This window comes from Pygocentrus nattereri, chromosome 24, assembly GCF_015220715.1.
Source record: "Pygocentrus nattereri isolate fPygNat1 chromosome 24, fPygNat1.pri, whole genome shotgun sequence".
In the NCBI taxonomy this organism is placed as follows: domain Eukaryota; kingdom Metazoa; phylum Chordata; class Actinopteri; order Characiformes; family Serrasalmidae; genus Pygocentrus; species Pygocentrus nattereri.
In genome coordinates this window covers 31,697,656-31,712,988 of record NC_051234.1, presented here as the reverse complement: position 1 = coordinate 31,712,988, position 15,333 = coordinate 31,697,656, and the positions used below count along the sequence as shown (strand labels likewise).

General features: G+C 43.1%; 1 protein-coding gene across 8 annotated transcripts in view; it reads left to right on the top strand.

The window, feature by feature from the left end:
• asap1b (ArfGAP with SH3 domain, ankyrin repeat and PH domain 1b) overlaps window positions 1-15,333 on the top strand; it is a 146,494-nt gene that overhangs the window by 52,788 nt on the left and 78,373 nt on the right. For all 8 annotated transcript variants that reach the window (XM_017709225.2, XM_017709227.2, XM_017709223.2 and 5 more), the window contains exon 3: window positions 4,269-4,414. In XM_017709225.2, the coding sequence (XP_017564714.1) occupies window positions 4,269-4,414 (146 nt within the window). The remainder of the gene's footprint in view (window positions 1-4,268; window positions 4,415-15,333) is intronic.

Genomic DNA, 15,333 nt, shown 5'->3' with positions numbered 1-15,333 from the left:
GCAGATGTGAACATCAGACAAACTCAGACCCCCTTTAAGAGCCCCCCAAAATGAATCAAACTCGGACCACGTCTCAGTGTGGTTTGTTTGGCGTTCATTTTGTGGTCAGTTTAATTTGTGCATTCTCAAAACAAAACGGTCTGCTTTGCGTTTTGCTTCATGGTTAAAGAACAGACCCCAGTGGCTTGTTGCTTTTATAAAACGGCAACAAACATTATAATATAATGTAATATAAATACAGTGTTTACAGTACTTTACAGTGGGCTTGAATGTGGCTCATTTTGAAAGAGTTTGGAGTGAACAAGAAGTGGCCTGAGATCTCATCTGTGCTAAAGAGGACCAGAAGGAGAACATAATGCCCTTTAAAGTTTGCTTGTGTTGTAGAAACAAAACCCACTGAGTTTATTTGCAGCTGGTTCCCTTTCAGGTTTACTGTAAGTGTGTTTCACATTGAGTTCTTTCTAAATGAATCAAACTGGTGCTGTTAACAGAGAACCTGAAGGGAAACAAGCTACATTAGCCATGTTTACATGCAGCCTAATAATCTGTTAATAATCCAACTTCAAGTAAACACTTCAGTCGGAATAGTCTAGTTCGATTGAGGCAATTCAGAATACAGTTTCTATCCGATTGAATGAGGTGGGTAATCCTGTAAATAATAGAAGATTAGTATCAGTGTAAACGTCTGTATCCGATTACATTCCCTATCGGAAAGTTTAAGTCCGTCCTGCATGTGCGTCACGTCACAGTGAGAGTTTATACCTTAGTCTTAATATATAATCGGAATGAATTCAATCAGATTGGCAAAAAAACAGCCAGTGTAATGGATCTGTGAAGGGGACACTCTTTATCTAGTCCTTATTAGCGCTCAAGCCCATGATAAAGAACTAAAACAGTGTGAAACCAACATGAAACGGTCCAAGTGTGAAAACGGCCTAAAAGAACTGAGTTTAGAAAAGAGCTACATGAGGGGAAAACACAGACTCAAGACCCTCAGATCAGACTTAGATAGAAGATATAAAGACTAAAGTGTCATGTTTGACAGTTTCTGTAGCAATTGATCTATGCCGTGATATGTTTATATATTTTTTTTTCCAGCTTCAAATTTGAAAATTCTTGTTTCTTCATTATTTTTCCTCAGGCGTTTCACTTCGTTCTGAAAATTGATCATCTTTTATCTAATCTCATCAGAAATATCTTAAAATGGGAAGTTTTGACTGTAAATCAGTGAAGGGTGGTCTGTGTACACAGTTAGAAATGAAGGTTCTGTGCAGGTACATTCTTCGTTCATCAGGGTACAAACAGTGTAGATGTTCCCTCAAAGGTTCTACAGTGGTTCTAAGGTCTGATTGTGGAGCTTAAATCAGTTCCTCCAGGTGAAAAGTTGGAATTTGTTCCTTTTCATAACCGAATGTTTTTTACATTACATAACATTTACATTTAGCAGACGCTTTTATCCAAAGCGACTTACAACGCTTTTAAAACAGAGCAGTAGAGTAAAAGCCGCGAGGCGAGGCGAGGCGGGGTGTGTGGAGTCAGTACAGCTTAGAACAGATCATTTCAGTGGATTATGGTTCAGTTATGTTCCCTGACTGAAGGGACGGAGATGGAGCCTTGAGGGTCCCACCCCAGTGGCAGTTTAGTGCCTTTATTTCAGAGTTTATTTGCATTGCGCTGTCTTTGGAAAACATTGTGATATTGAGTTTTGTCAATACTCCTCAGTGCTAGTCTGATTGCAGTGCTCGAAAGCGGTGGAACCAAAAGCTTTTGTTGGCTCATGAATCTCAAGACATCTGCAGGGAATCATCTTCAGTAATAAATGTGTGCAATAAAGCTGATTGCGGCTAAAGGAGCGCATTACAGTCCATTTCTAAAGGATCTTACATTGTGGTTTTCTGCCACCCCCTCACCAACCTACACAGCTCCTCTCTCCCACTAGAAACACACACACAGCACGTTACTGCAGTTTACATGTTGAGATGGAGGAGTTGGTGATCTGCAGGCTTTTTATGGTCAAATTACTGTATAAAACCTGTCAGATGCATTTATCTTTCATTAGCCACGTTTACATGCAGCCAAATAATCCATTAATAATTCGACTGTTAGCTCAATCTGAATAGAACACGTCCATGTAGACACCTCAGTCGGAATAGTCTAGTCTGATTTGAGGTCGTTTGGAGTTCAATTTCTATCCGACTGATCGAGGTGGGTAATCCTGTGAATAATCAGTTAAACAGAAGAATAGTACCCGTGTAAACTCCTGTATCCGATTACATTCCCTATCGGAAAGTTTCAGTCCGTTCTGCATGTGCGTCGCGTCACAGTGAGAGTTTATACCGTTCAACACGGCGGAGCAGAAACTGGTCTGCAGAGGAGACGAAGTTCATGCTCTGATCTTTAAAAGACGGCGGTGGGACGGACGTCCAGCTTATGTGTCTCAGAGCACGACGTCTTCCTCTCGGCCTTCTTTAATAAGGACGTGTGAAGGACGTTTTCCTGAGTCTGACGTCATTTTAAAGCAGTTAAAAACACAATCACTGCTCACTGCTGCTCATCTCACTCTGACTGGACCTCACGTGATGCTGGTTGTCATGGTAACGTCTACACTTAGCGGTTCTCCATGCATGCGCGTCATTTTACATTGGATTACTTGTAGCGAGGATGTAAATGAAGATTTTCCATCAGATTGTTGAGTGTGAATAAAGACCTCGGTCTTAATTTGTAATCTGAATGTTTTCAGTTGGTTTGGAGAACATGTTTGCATGTAAACGCAGACATTGTTGTAACTGTCCCACATTTTAAGGTATTTTAGTTCAAAATGGTTTTAATACACAAATGTATGGAATTGTGAAAATGCTAGAACAGTAACCAGAGAGCCTGCAACGGGTTTACAGGAATTTTTTATTATTACTGTCTTATTTTCAGTATTTTAATGTTTATTTGTTTATTGATTTATTTATATTCTTATTTTAATTATAATTATTTTACTATTATTTTAGTCATTAACTAATTTTACTTGACTTTTTTATCTTATTCTCCTTTTATTTTATTTTGATTTGATTAACTTTTAAATTTTAGCTACATTTTAATTATTTTCATTATTTTCTACTGTATTTTTATGTGTTTTTATTATTAATGTTTCATTTCAGTTATAGTGGACTGTGCTGCTGGTCACTGAAGAAAGCAATAAAAATAGACAGTTAAACAGAAGTGAAGATTTTTGGGGGCTTCAGTAGAGTGGGGTTAACTTATCACAAAGCTATTAAGCAATTAGGTCTGCAGTAAATATTAGATACAATGCCATAAGTTTTATAACTAGAATATTTGAAAGTGAATAAGCCATTTGAATAGCCGATAGCTTTGCCTGTTTGCATGTTTCAGTGCGGTTTTTATTCTCAAGCTAAATGTAGCATAGAAAAGATGGATCTTCAAGGGTATTTTATTAAAGAAATTTTCAGGTTTGCAACCAGTAACTAAACTGTTTGCTGTTTCTAGGACAGCACTGTGTTTGCACATATGCACAGACTGAGAGAAACGAAAGAAATCAGAGTAAGTTTACATGCACTGAAAAACCCTATTACTGTTCCTGTTAGTGAGTGGGGTCTGCAGAGGCAAAGGAGAGAACAGGAAGTGTCACAGCTGGGCTTCTAAGAGATCATGAGTAACGTGGGCGAGAGAATGTTCAAGAGATTTTTATTCATTTTTTAAAATACCTACACTTGGATTATCTTGAGAAAAACAATAGGCTCGAAACTCGAGTGGGATGCAACCTGCAAGTGGTAGAGTGAACTCAAGACTGAGCAACGAGCAGCATGTGAGCACTCCTTGAGTAGAGTGCCTATAGCTGCAACTGTTCAGCTCTAATTGCTCAGGTCCTATCTAGTAGGCCTAGTAGTTTGCCTGGACATTACAGGGCAAGGAAACCGGTACAGAAGTATAATCCATAAACGAGAAATGATACAGGGAGATAAAGAAACACAGAAAGATCAGTGAAGATAAAGAAGGCTCTGTAAGCATCTGACAAGGTTGGCAATACTTTGCAAAGAAGGTAACAAACAGGCCGGTTTATATAGCAAATAGGAAATGAATATCAGGTGTAAACAGTTCAGTAATCCAGTCACGTGGATCTTGTCCATGAGGGGTTGAGTTTGTGACGTGAGTGTGCAGAGAATTATGGGGTTTGTAGTGAGTGGGGTCGCTGGAGGCAGAGGGGAGACCCGGAAGCTTGTGAGCTGCTGTTAACTGTACATGTCTTTTTGTTTATGTAGATCACATTCAGAATGAGGAGACGTACGCTCAGGCGCTGGATAAGTTTGGCAGTAACTTCATCAGCCGGGATAACCCTGATCTGGGAACAGCGTTCGTTAAGTTCTCCACCCTGACCAAGGAGCTGTCCGCACTGCTCAAGAATCTGGTGAGGAGAACCACCACACTAACACGATTGATGAATAACACACACACGTTTTGATTTTTTTTCCTCTGGTGTTCAGGCGGATGTCTTTGAGGGTTATGTCACTTTGGGCAAGAAAACTTTTTTTCCCTTCTCTTCTCAAATGTTCCTTTTTTTAATATTAATAACTCATCCAGCACTGCTGTGTCTGATCCACTCAGACCAACACAACGCACACTAACACACAACCACCACGTCAGTGTTACTGCAGTGCTGAGAATGATCCACCACCCAAATAGTACCTGCTCTGTGAGGGTCCATGGGGGTCCTGACCACTGAAGAACAGGGTAACAGAGTATCAGAGAAACAGATGGACTACAGTCTGTAACTGTAGAACTACAGAGTGCAGCTATACAGTAAGTGGAGCTGATAAAGTGGACAGTGAGCGTAGAAACAAGGAGGTGGTCAGAACGTGACGCCTGATTGGTGTTTATGTGTGTGTTAGAGTATATATTTAGCTTATTGTGGGGACCAAATGTCCCTTTGGCTGATGAAAACATGACCGTTTTGATCTTTTGCTGTTTCAAGAGTGACTGTTTGAGGAGTGTCTGTTTCAGGAGTGACTGTTTAGTAGTGTCTGTTTCAGGAGTGACTGTTTAGTAGTGTCTGTTTCAGGAGTGTCTGTTTCAGGAGTGACTGTTTCAGGAGTGACTGTTTCAGGAGTGACTGTTTCAGGAGTGACTGTTTCAGGAGTGACTGTTTAGTAGTGTCTGTTTCAGGAGTGACTGTTTAGTAGTGTCTGTTTCAGGAGTGACTGTTTAGTAGTGTCTGTTTCAGGAGTGTCTGTTTCAGGAGTGTCTGTTTCAGGAGTGTCTGTTTCAGGAGTGTCTGTTTAGTAGTGTCTGTTTAGTAGTGTCTGTTTCAGGAGTGTCTGTTTAGTAGTGTCTGTTTAGTAGTGTCTGTTTAGTAGTGTCTGTTTCAGGAGTGTCTGTTTCAGGAGTGACTGTTTCAGGAGTGACTGTTTCAGGAGTGACTGTTTCAGGAGTGACTGTTTCAGGAGTGACTGTTTAGTAGTGTCTGTTTCAGGAGTGTCTGTTTCAGGAGTGTCTGTTTCAGGAGTGTCTGTTTAGTAGTGTCTGTTTCAGGAGTGACTGTTTAGTAGTGTCTGTTTCAGGAGTGACTGTTTAGTAGTGTCTGTTTCAGGAGTGACTGTTTAGTAGTGTCTGTTTCAGGAGTGTCTGTTTCAGGAGTGACTTTAGTAGTGTCTGTTTCAGGAGTGACTGTTTAGTAGTGTCTGTTTCAGGAGTGTCTGTTTCAGGAGTGACTGTTTACTAGTGTCTGTTTCAGGAGTGTCTGTTTCAGGAGTGTCTGTTTCAGGAGTGACTGTTTAGTAGTGTCTGTTTCAGGAGTGTCTGTTTCAGGAGTGTCTGTTTCAGGAGTGACTGTTTAGTAGTGTCTGTTTCAGGAGTGTCTGTTTCAGGAGTGTCTGTTTCAGGAGTGACTGTTTAGTAGTGTCTGTTTCAGGAGTGTCTGTTTCAGGAGTGTCTGTTTCAGGAGTGTCTGTTTCAGGAGTGTTTGTTTAGTAGTGTCTGTTTCAGGAGTGTCTGTTTCAGGAGTGACTGTTTCAGGAGTGACTGTTTAGTAGTGTCTGTTTCAGGAGTGACTGTTTCAGGAGTGTCTGTTTCAGGAGTGTCTGTTTCAGGAGTGACTGTTTAGTAGTGTCTGTTTCGTAGTGACTGTTTAGTAGTGTCTGTTTCAGGAGTGTCTGTTTCAGGAGTGACTGTTTAGTAGTGTCTGTTTCAGGAGTGTCTGTTTCAGGAGTGTCTGTTTAGTAGTGTCTGTTTCAGGAGTGTTTGTTTAGTAGTGTCTGTTTCAGGAGTGTCTGTTTCAGGAGTGTCTGTTTCAGGAGTGACTGTTTAGTAGTGTCTGTTTCAGGAGTGTCTGTTTCAGGAGTGTCTGTTTCAGGAGTGTTTGTTTAGTAGTGTCTGTTTCAGGAGTGTCTGTTTCAGGAGTGTCTGTTTCAGGAGTGTCTGTTTCAGGAGTGTTTGTTTAGTAGTGTCTGTTTCAGGAGTGTCTGTTTCAGGAGTGTCTGTTTCAGGAGTGACTGTTTAGTAGTGTCTGTTTCAGGAGTGTCTGTTTCAGGAGTGTCTGTTTCAGGAGTGTTTGTTTAGTAGTGTCTGTTTCAGGAGTGTCTGTTTCAGGAGTGTCTGTTTCAGGAGTGTCTGTTTCAGGAGTGTTTGTTTAGTAGTGTCTGTTTCAGGAGTGACTGTTTAGTAGTGTCTGTTTCAGGAGTGACTGTTTAGTAGTGTCTGTTTCAGGAGTGTCTGTTTCAGGAGTGTCTGTTTCAGGAGTGTCTGTTTCAGGAGTGTCTGTTTCAGGAGTGTTTGTTTAGTAGTGTCTGTTTCAGGAGTGACTGTTTAGTAGTGTCTGTTTCAGGAGTGACTGTTTAGTAGTGTCTGTTTCAGGAGTGTCTGTTTCAGGAGTGACTGTTTAGTAGTGTCTGTTTCAGGAGTGTCTGTTTCAGGAGTGTTTGTTTAGTAGTGTCTGTTTCAGGAGTGTCTGTTTCAGGAGTGTCTGTTTCAGGAGTGTCTGTTTCAGGAGTGTCTGTTTAGTAGTGTCTATTTCAGGAATGTCTGTTTCAGGAGTGTCTGTTTCAGGAGTGTTTGTTTAGTAGTGTCTGTTTCAGGAGTGTCTGTTTCAGGAGTGTCTGTTTAGTAGTGTCTGTTTCAGGAGTGTCTGTTTCAGGAGTGTTTGTTTAGTAGTGTCTGTTTCAGGAGTGTCTGTTTCAGGAGTGACTGTTTCAGGAGTTCAAACACAGACTGAAGACTCTATACACAGCACTTCAATGAGCTCTGAGTGAAGTACTGGCTGTCATGTATTGTGCTGCGCTTGAATATCATATTTTATAGTATTGCACTGTTTTGTAGTTTATTATATTGTATTGCGTGGCGCTGCAGGGCTCAGAGTTCTGTGCTCAGCTCAGCTCCTTTTCTCTCTGTATCTACAGTGACTGTGTTTCTATCAGTATCTGAGCTCAGGACCGTCTTTCTCTCTAACCTACTGGTAACCAGCAGAGACTTTCTCTAGACAGACGAAGCTCTTCCTGTAAGTCGGTCTGGATCAGAGCGTCTGCTAAACGCTGTAAATGGAAATGTAAATTACTGTCTGTTAATACTTTGAGTTTAAATAGATCAGAACATAAACCTTGTAAATATCTAAGATCTGAAAACTGAATTGATTATTATTATTATTATTATTATTTTTTAATTTGGTGGTGTGGTCCTTTGGTCCTTATATATAAATACCTGTATCTGTTTAACTGGACAGACAGTTCAGTGTGTGAAGATGCTGAGCGGTTGCTTTGCACTTTGCCTTCGGGGCGCAGCGTGTATGTAGAGTAGCGGCTGAACGATAAGGAGTGTGAGAGGGCTTTGAGTGAGTGAGTGAGTGTGTGTGTGTGTGTGTGTGTGTGTGTGTGTGTGTGTGTGTGTTTGTTCTAAAAGCATGTACACAGGTTGCAGGGTGTTCTGCGTTGGTGTTAGAACCTGCTTGCACGCAGAGCGCAGAAAAGTGTGAGCGTGTGTGTGTGTGTGTGTTTGTGTGTGTGTGGAGTGGAGTGGAGGGGAGTGTGTGTGTGTGTGTGTGTGTGTGTGTGTGTGTGTGTGGGGAGTGTGAGGGTGTGCAGTTTGTTTCACACTTCCTCACAGCAACACTTCAGAAGAAGAGCTATAAATTTGGTGAAGGCAAGACACAGAAGCTTCTTCTGCTGCACATGATGCACACGATTAGCTGTTTTAAACAATGTCAGGACGTGGGGGGGGGGGCTGCGTACGCTGTGTGTGTATATGTGCGTGTATGTATATGTATGGTGTGTGTGTGTGTGTGTGTGTGTGTGTGTGTGTGGGCAGCCCTATCCACCTGGGGAGCAGTTGGGGGTTGGGTGAACTTCACTCACATGCTGTTGGCTCAGGGGATCAAACCAGCGACCTTCTGGTCACAGGGCTGGTTTTGGAACTTGACTTTATACTGACATTTTTTAAATTAAATAAATATTATTATTATAATAATTCCACATTTTTATGGTTCTCCTGAGGTCAGACCACCTGACGGTCTATTCAGGAGCCTCACTTTCAGCTCCTCTAACAACCTGCAGACACGCCTCCAAAGCTCAGTCTGAGAAGCTGGTTGATGATTTTCTGAATCAAACCCATTCAGTAGTCCTGAGGTCTGGACTCTGGGGCGGTCAGATCATCGTCCAGCTTCTTTGTTTGGTGTGTCCGTCTCCTTTTCTCAGTGAGGTTCTTCCTGATCAGCTACACGTCCTTTCAGACCCACAGTGCTGAGTTGCTTGTCTTTCTTTCTCTCTGCCTCTTCTTGTTCTTTCTCTCTCTCTCTCTCTTTCTCTCTCCTCGTTCTTTCTCTCTCTCTCTCTCTCGCTCTCTCTCTCTCTCCTCGCGTTCTCTCTCTCCTCGCTCTCTCTCTCTGTCTCGCTCTCTTTCTCTGTCTCTCTCTCTTTCTATGTCTCTCTCTTCGTTTTCTCTCTCTCTGTCTCTCTCTCTCTCTCTCTCTCTCTCTCTCTCTCTCTGTCTCTCTCTCTTTCTATGTCTCTCTCTTCGTTTTCTCTCTCTCTCTCTCTCTCTCTCTCTCTCTCTCTCTCTCTCTGTCTCTCTCTCTGTCTCTCTCTCTCTCTCTCTCTCTCTCTCTCTCTCTCTCTCTCTCTCTTTCTCTCTGTCTCTCTCTCTCTCTCTCTCTCTCTCTCTCTCTCTTTCTCTTTCTTCTTCTTCGTTTTCTCTCTCTCTCTCTCTCTCTCTCTGTCTCTCTCTCTGTCTCTCTCTCTCTCTCTCTCTCTCTCTCTCTCTCTTTCTTCTTCTTCGTTTTCTCTCTCTCTGTCTCTCTCTCTCTCTCTCTCTCTCTCTCTCTGTCTCTGTCTCTCTCTTCGTTCTCGCTCTCTCATTTCTAACTGGATTAGTGTGATTGGTCTGAGAGGCTCCCTCCTCCCTGCAGTTTGATGTGAAGCTGTATTTCAGCTCAGTGTCCGTTTCACCCACAGCCAAACTTGGAGTTCTGTTCACTCAGATGTTTGAAAATGTGAAAGTTCAGACACGTTGTTTCCTGTTTACACCTTGTTTTAATGTGTGAACAGAGAAAAAGACCCAGCAGTGCTGCACTTCAGATTTTTATACAACAGGAGTTGCACTCTGTCGCACCAGATCCACTTACACATGCCAGTGCTGACGATCAGAAAAGTCTGTTGTGTTGTTTTGTGACAGGATTAATCACAATAATGATGTATTGTCGTATTGCCCCGCCCTGCTGGGAGGCTTTTACTGGCCCAGAGTGCAGTAGGGCTGTTGGTTTGGCACATCAGCCAAATCGCTGATCGCTGATGGCTCATCGCTGCTCAGCCGGCAGTTCGTTCTCCAGCTCCTTACGCTAAATTCCCAAACTGGCGTCTCCACTGAGCAGCTTTTCAGTCGGCAGCTGTGACAGAAGAACAGCTGAACAACCTGGAATCAGCCAGAAATGAACCCAACACCATTCGCCAGACGTGTCTGATCTTCAGAGTCGGACCAAATCAGACTGAGCCGTAAAACTGACCCAATATCAGGTTCAGCTCAGTTTGGTCAGTTTGTCCAGATCAGTATTAATGTTGTTTTGTTCCAGCCGGTCTGTAAAGCTTCTTACAGCCCGTTTAGTTTGGCGAATGGTGTTGGGTTCATTTCTGGCTGATTCCAGGTTGTTCAGCTGTTCTTCTGTCACAGCTGCCGACTGAAAAGCTGCTCAGTGGTGACGACAGTTTGGGAATTTAGCGTCGTCTCGTCTTCAGAGTCGGACCAAATCAGCTGTCGGTCAGATGTGATCTTAACAGCGTCCGTTTTCTGTTTGTGGTAAAGTAAGAAGTAAAAATGTTCAGATGGCTAGAGCGCCTCCTACAGCTGTCAGAGTCGTTGCTTAGCAACTGCGTCTGAGCGGAGTGATGGTGTTTGTGGAAAAAAGTTTCTCAACCAACCAGCTTGCCTGGCTGGAACTAACTGTTGTATAAAATGTTGATTTAAAAAAAAATGTTGGCAGCGAATCAAGGCATCGATTAGTTGGCTTGATGGCTTCTGCACATCCCATTAACATCATGTGATAAAGAGGGAAATACAATAGCAGAGACTGCAGCACAGCGTTCAGCACAAACCACGATATCAACGACCGTGAATACACTTGACTTTAACCCTGTCGAAATGTGTGATGTGTAAAACCAGCTCAGCGGACAGTTCGAACATCGGGCACGAGTGTGAGAGAGAATAAACACAGCATCCACCGCAGCTGAGGAACTGATATCTCATTTAAACGGAAGGCTAGAGAACCAAGCTGCCCCTCGCTGTCTGGTGGCGTTTAGCCGATAGAATATGCAGCACTGGCTGAAGGAAAGACCTGCAGCTCGAAAATGCTCAGCTAAACTGATGGTCTACAGTTATCAGGGCTGCTTGTACACAGACTTGGAGCCGGATTCAATCAAGTGTCTTGAGAAAGAAAATCTTCTGAAATGTGTTTTTTCTTCAAATAACTTTTCTTTTCTTAACTATTTTCTTAAGAATCATTCTAAGAACAAGTGGTATTCTTAAAAATATTATGTTCTTAAATGTTTTCTTAACCTTACGACAGCCTCACACTCGTCTCAGGTGGTGCGAGTCGACAAGGTGAGCATCTACAGCTAGCAGTTCATCTGCTCCTGCCCACCTTTGTCTCTTGCTTTCTGTTGTCACCACACAATATTGTTTTTTTCCAAGGAGGGTTTTGTTCCTGTTGGCTGTTTCTTCCACCGTCACCACTTCATCTTGTTTCTTAAGTAAATAACTAAGATTATCTTAAGAGAGTATCTGAGAAGAACATTCTTATGAACAACTTAGCGTTTGTGTTAAGAAACTTTGCAAGTTTTTTCTTTGGAAAGTTATTGCGAATTCTACCTCGATCGGGACTCTGTAATACTTAAGATAAGAGTATTCTAAGCAGTAGGGAAAACGCTGGACCAGCACATCCCTGCTTTTGTTTTTAGGTCTTTTAAAGGCGATGCTAGTCTGTAGCACTTACCTCTTTGGTGTCCAGCAAAATGCAATGATGTGCAAATCATTTGAACCCTGTATTTCTTTGAAAGTGCTACAAAGATAACATATAAAAACTTGAAACTCAGAAATTTCATTTCTTTTTTTTTTTTTTCTTTTTCAATGTGTGCAGATTTTGAATTTGATGCCAACAACACGTTCCAAAAACGGAACAAATGGCTGGTAAAGTTGCGTAATGCTAAAAAAAACACCTGGTGGCTGATTGGCAGCAGGTCAGTAACCTGATTGGGTATAAAGAGCATCTCAGAGAGACGGAGTCTTTCAGAAGTAAAGAGGAGGAGAGGTCACCACTCTGTGAAAGACTGCACCATCAAATAGAGCAACAACTCAAGAAGAACGTTCCTCAACATAAAACAGCAAAGAGCTTCTGCTTTCCATCGTCTACGGTGCAGAACATCATTAAAGACTCAGAGAATCTGGAGAAATCTCTGTCTGTGAGGGACGAGGCTGAACACCAGTATCTGCTGGCCGTGATCTTTGGGCCCTCAGGCAGCACTGCATTAAAAACAGACATGATTCTGTAGTGGAAATCACTGCATGGGCTCAGAAACACTTCTGAAAACCACTGACTGTGAACACAGTTCATCACTGCATCCACAAACGCTGTTAAACTCTAAAACACAAAGAAGAACCCAAATATAAACAGGATCCAGAAACGCTGCCACCTTCTCTGGGCCTGAGCTCATTTAAAATGGACTGAGGGGAAGTGGAAAAGTGTCCGGTGGTCCAACGAATCAACATTTGAAAATCATGGACACTGTGTCCTCCGGGCTGAAGACCACTCAGCTTTTTATCAGTGCAGTTCTAAAGCCAGTATTCATGATGGTTTAGGGGGGCATTAGTGCACATGGCAGGGGTGACATGCTCATCTGTGAAGGCTCCATTAAAGCTGAATAATATATACATGTTTTGGCAACATCTGCTGCCGTCCAGACGACGTCTTTTTCAGGGAAGGCCTTGATTATTTCAGAGAGATGATGTCAAACCACATCCTGCATGAATTACAGCAGCACTGCTCTGTATTAAAAGCGTCCAGGTGCTAAACTGACCTGCCTGCAGTCCAGACCGGTCACCACTGAGAACATTTGGCACATTATGAAATGAAAAATACGACAAATGAGCCCCTGAAACTGACGATCAGCTGAAATCCTGAAAACATTTCACTTTCAGAGCTACAGCAGCGTCTCCTCAGCTCCCAAACACTCAGAGCGCTGATAAAGAAGAGGAGATGAAGCACAGCGGTGAACAGGACCCCGTCCCGACTTTTATGGAACATGTTGTTGGCATCAAATTCCAAAATGAGCAGATATAAAAAAAAAAATAAATAAAATTTCTCAGTTTCGACATTTTGATTTCTTGTCTTTGTAGTGTTTTCCTTGGTTTACATGATTTGCTGATCATTCCTTCCTGTTTTTATTTACATTCTGCACAGCGTCCCAACTCTTTTGGAAATGAGGTTGTATTTAAAAATGTTTGTCTTAGCCTTTTCATGTCTTATGATGACACAGTACAGGTTCTGGTGGATGTAGCACAAATATATGACCAGAATTTTACTCATTCGCCCGGCAAACCAAATGATTCCTGGACACCACAGCCAGCCCTGAGCATTCTTAGAGCAAACTGTGCTCGAAATGTGTAGCAATATATTTGCAAGGTTCGTATTTTTCCCGTTCCAGGCAGCGCTGGCGGGCACAGTGGGCATAAAAGCAGGTATGAGTGTATTCTTTTCCTGTTACCCCACAGAGAACTGAATGCGGCTGCTGTGGTGTCTGGAAGCAGGAGCTTCTGAGTGTGAGCTGAAAGGCTGGCACCATGCTGTGATATTTACCGCTCTGAAACACGAGCCTCAGATCGAGACTGAATGAGGACGTCAGGTAGAATTGAGGCCTGCTAAAGCAGGATCCTCAGCCACTTCTCGCCAGGCGTCCTCTTCATCCTCAGCTGTTTATTCAATTTTGACCACAAATTTGACCACAACTTCGATAAGTAAGCGCTGTTGTCTTATATTAGTACGACAGTGCGGCGTAATGTTCATCGCCTCTTCACTCGAGCTATGTTCCAAGCCTCGTTCCTCAAATCCGATCTCTCTGACTCGATGGTTCACACTCGTTTAGGTCAGCGACTCAGATCAGTCATTAATGTGATGAACCGGCTCCTGAAAGGACCCTCATGAGCTCCTCCAGCTCAGCGACGTCACGTGACTGAATCACTGCATCATCAGCTCAAACTAACGAGCAGAACGAGCTTCGCTGAGAAGATCATTAACTCTGATCAGCTCTCAGCTTCGTTATTAGAGCCAGACGGAGGAGAAAAAGGTGAGATGAGCTGCTTTTCCACCGTTTACAGGCTTTAACGTCTGTTCGGCGCTGTTGCCATGGTAACGCTGAACGATGGGCGGGGGAAAGCACAGACATTTCGATCTGAGCGTCACATTGAGGTCACATGGCCACGAATCGGATACGCATCCGATGTAGGACCACACATGAAAGTGGCTCAGGTCGGATTTGAGAAGATCAGATTTGTGTCCACACAGCCCTGAAAACACCAGATCTGATCCACATTAGGGCAGAAACCGGATTTGTGCCACTTCAGCCTGGTAATGTGAACGTAGCCTCAGTCTCTCTGATAGGGTCTGCTCTCAGACAGCTCTATTCGAGCCCAGAGCCAGCAATAGGTTTGCCAGTGAGACATTCTGCCTGAGGGGCACCGATCGTCTCCAGCGTCTGGCTGGCAGCGGCTCCAGCGAATGAAGCATATTAATAGTCTTAAGCTTGTTTCATTTCTTTCTGACTCTCTTTTCTCACTTCTGTGGTGTCTCTCTCTGTCTCGCTCTTGTTCACTTGCTCTTTTTTCCTCACACACACACACACACACACACACACACACACACACACACACACACACACACAGTTTATGAATGACAGATTCAGGCCTTGCTCAGTGATCTGGCTCTGAATGGAGCTCTAGCTAGGGGACAGGTTTGGCACTCCAGCTCCTCTCCATTCACAGCCTCTCTGTGTCTCTTTCCCAGGTCCTCATCTCCTCCTCTCTTCCTTTTCTTCTCCTTTTGCTTTCAGGCGGTAAAGTTTTTATGCGGCGGTTCTCAGTTGGCCTGTCTAAATTCCAAGCCGTCACAGCGGGTCGTTGGCAATACTCAATTTAGATACAATCTGCCCGAGAGCATCAGATTACAGCTCTCTTCAGTGGAGCCAGGCCTGATTTTATGCCTGATTTTCCTCTTTTCTGGCAAATGTTCGCACTCAGAAGCAAGTTCTAATGTGGGGAGCTCACTCAGAACCAGCCGTGACTCAGTCTTAGAGCGAATGTTCAGCCAAAAATCAGATTTGCACAATTTCCTTTTTTACCTCGGATGTAGTGGAACAGCCAAGACACACACTGTATGGACAAAAGTATTGGGACGCCTACACGAGTCCCATTCTAAGTCCATAGGCATTAATATGGTGTTGGTCCTCCTTTGCAGCTACAACAGCTTCCGCTCTTCTGGGAAGCTTCCTATATGAGTTTAGAGTGCTTGTCACTGGACGAGACATGCACCGCTGCATGGCCAAGTGCATAATATTTGTGTGATTTAATGTACTTGTTCTTGTACCACACATTGAATTACAGGGTTGTTTTAGTATATATCATTATACATCATCTATTTATGCATCTGTATAATCGTGTTGTTTTGCTCTTTATTGAACTTTCTGCTGCTTTAATTGACGACTTTCCCTCTGGGATTAATAAAGTGGTCTGTCTGTCTGTCTGTCTGTCTGTCTGTCTGTCTGTCTGTCTGTCTGTCTGTAGGTTTCATCTAGCCTTACGAACTGC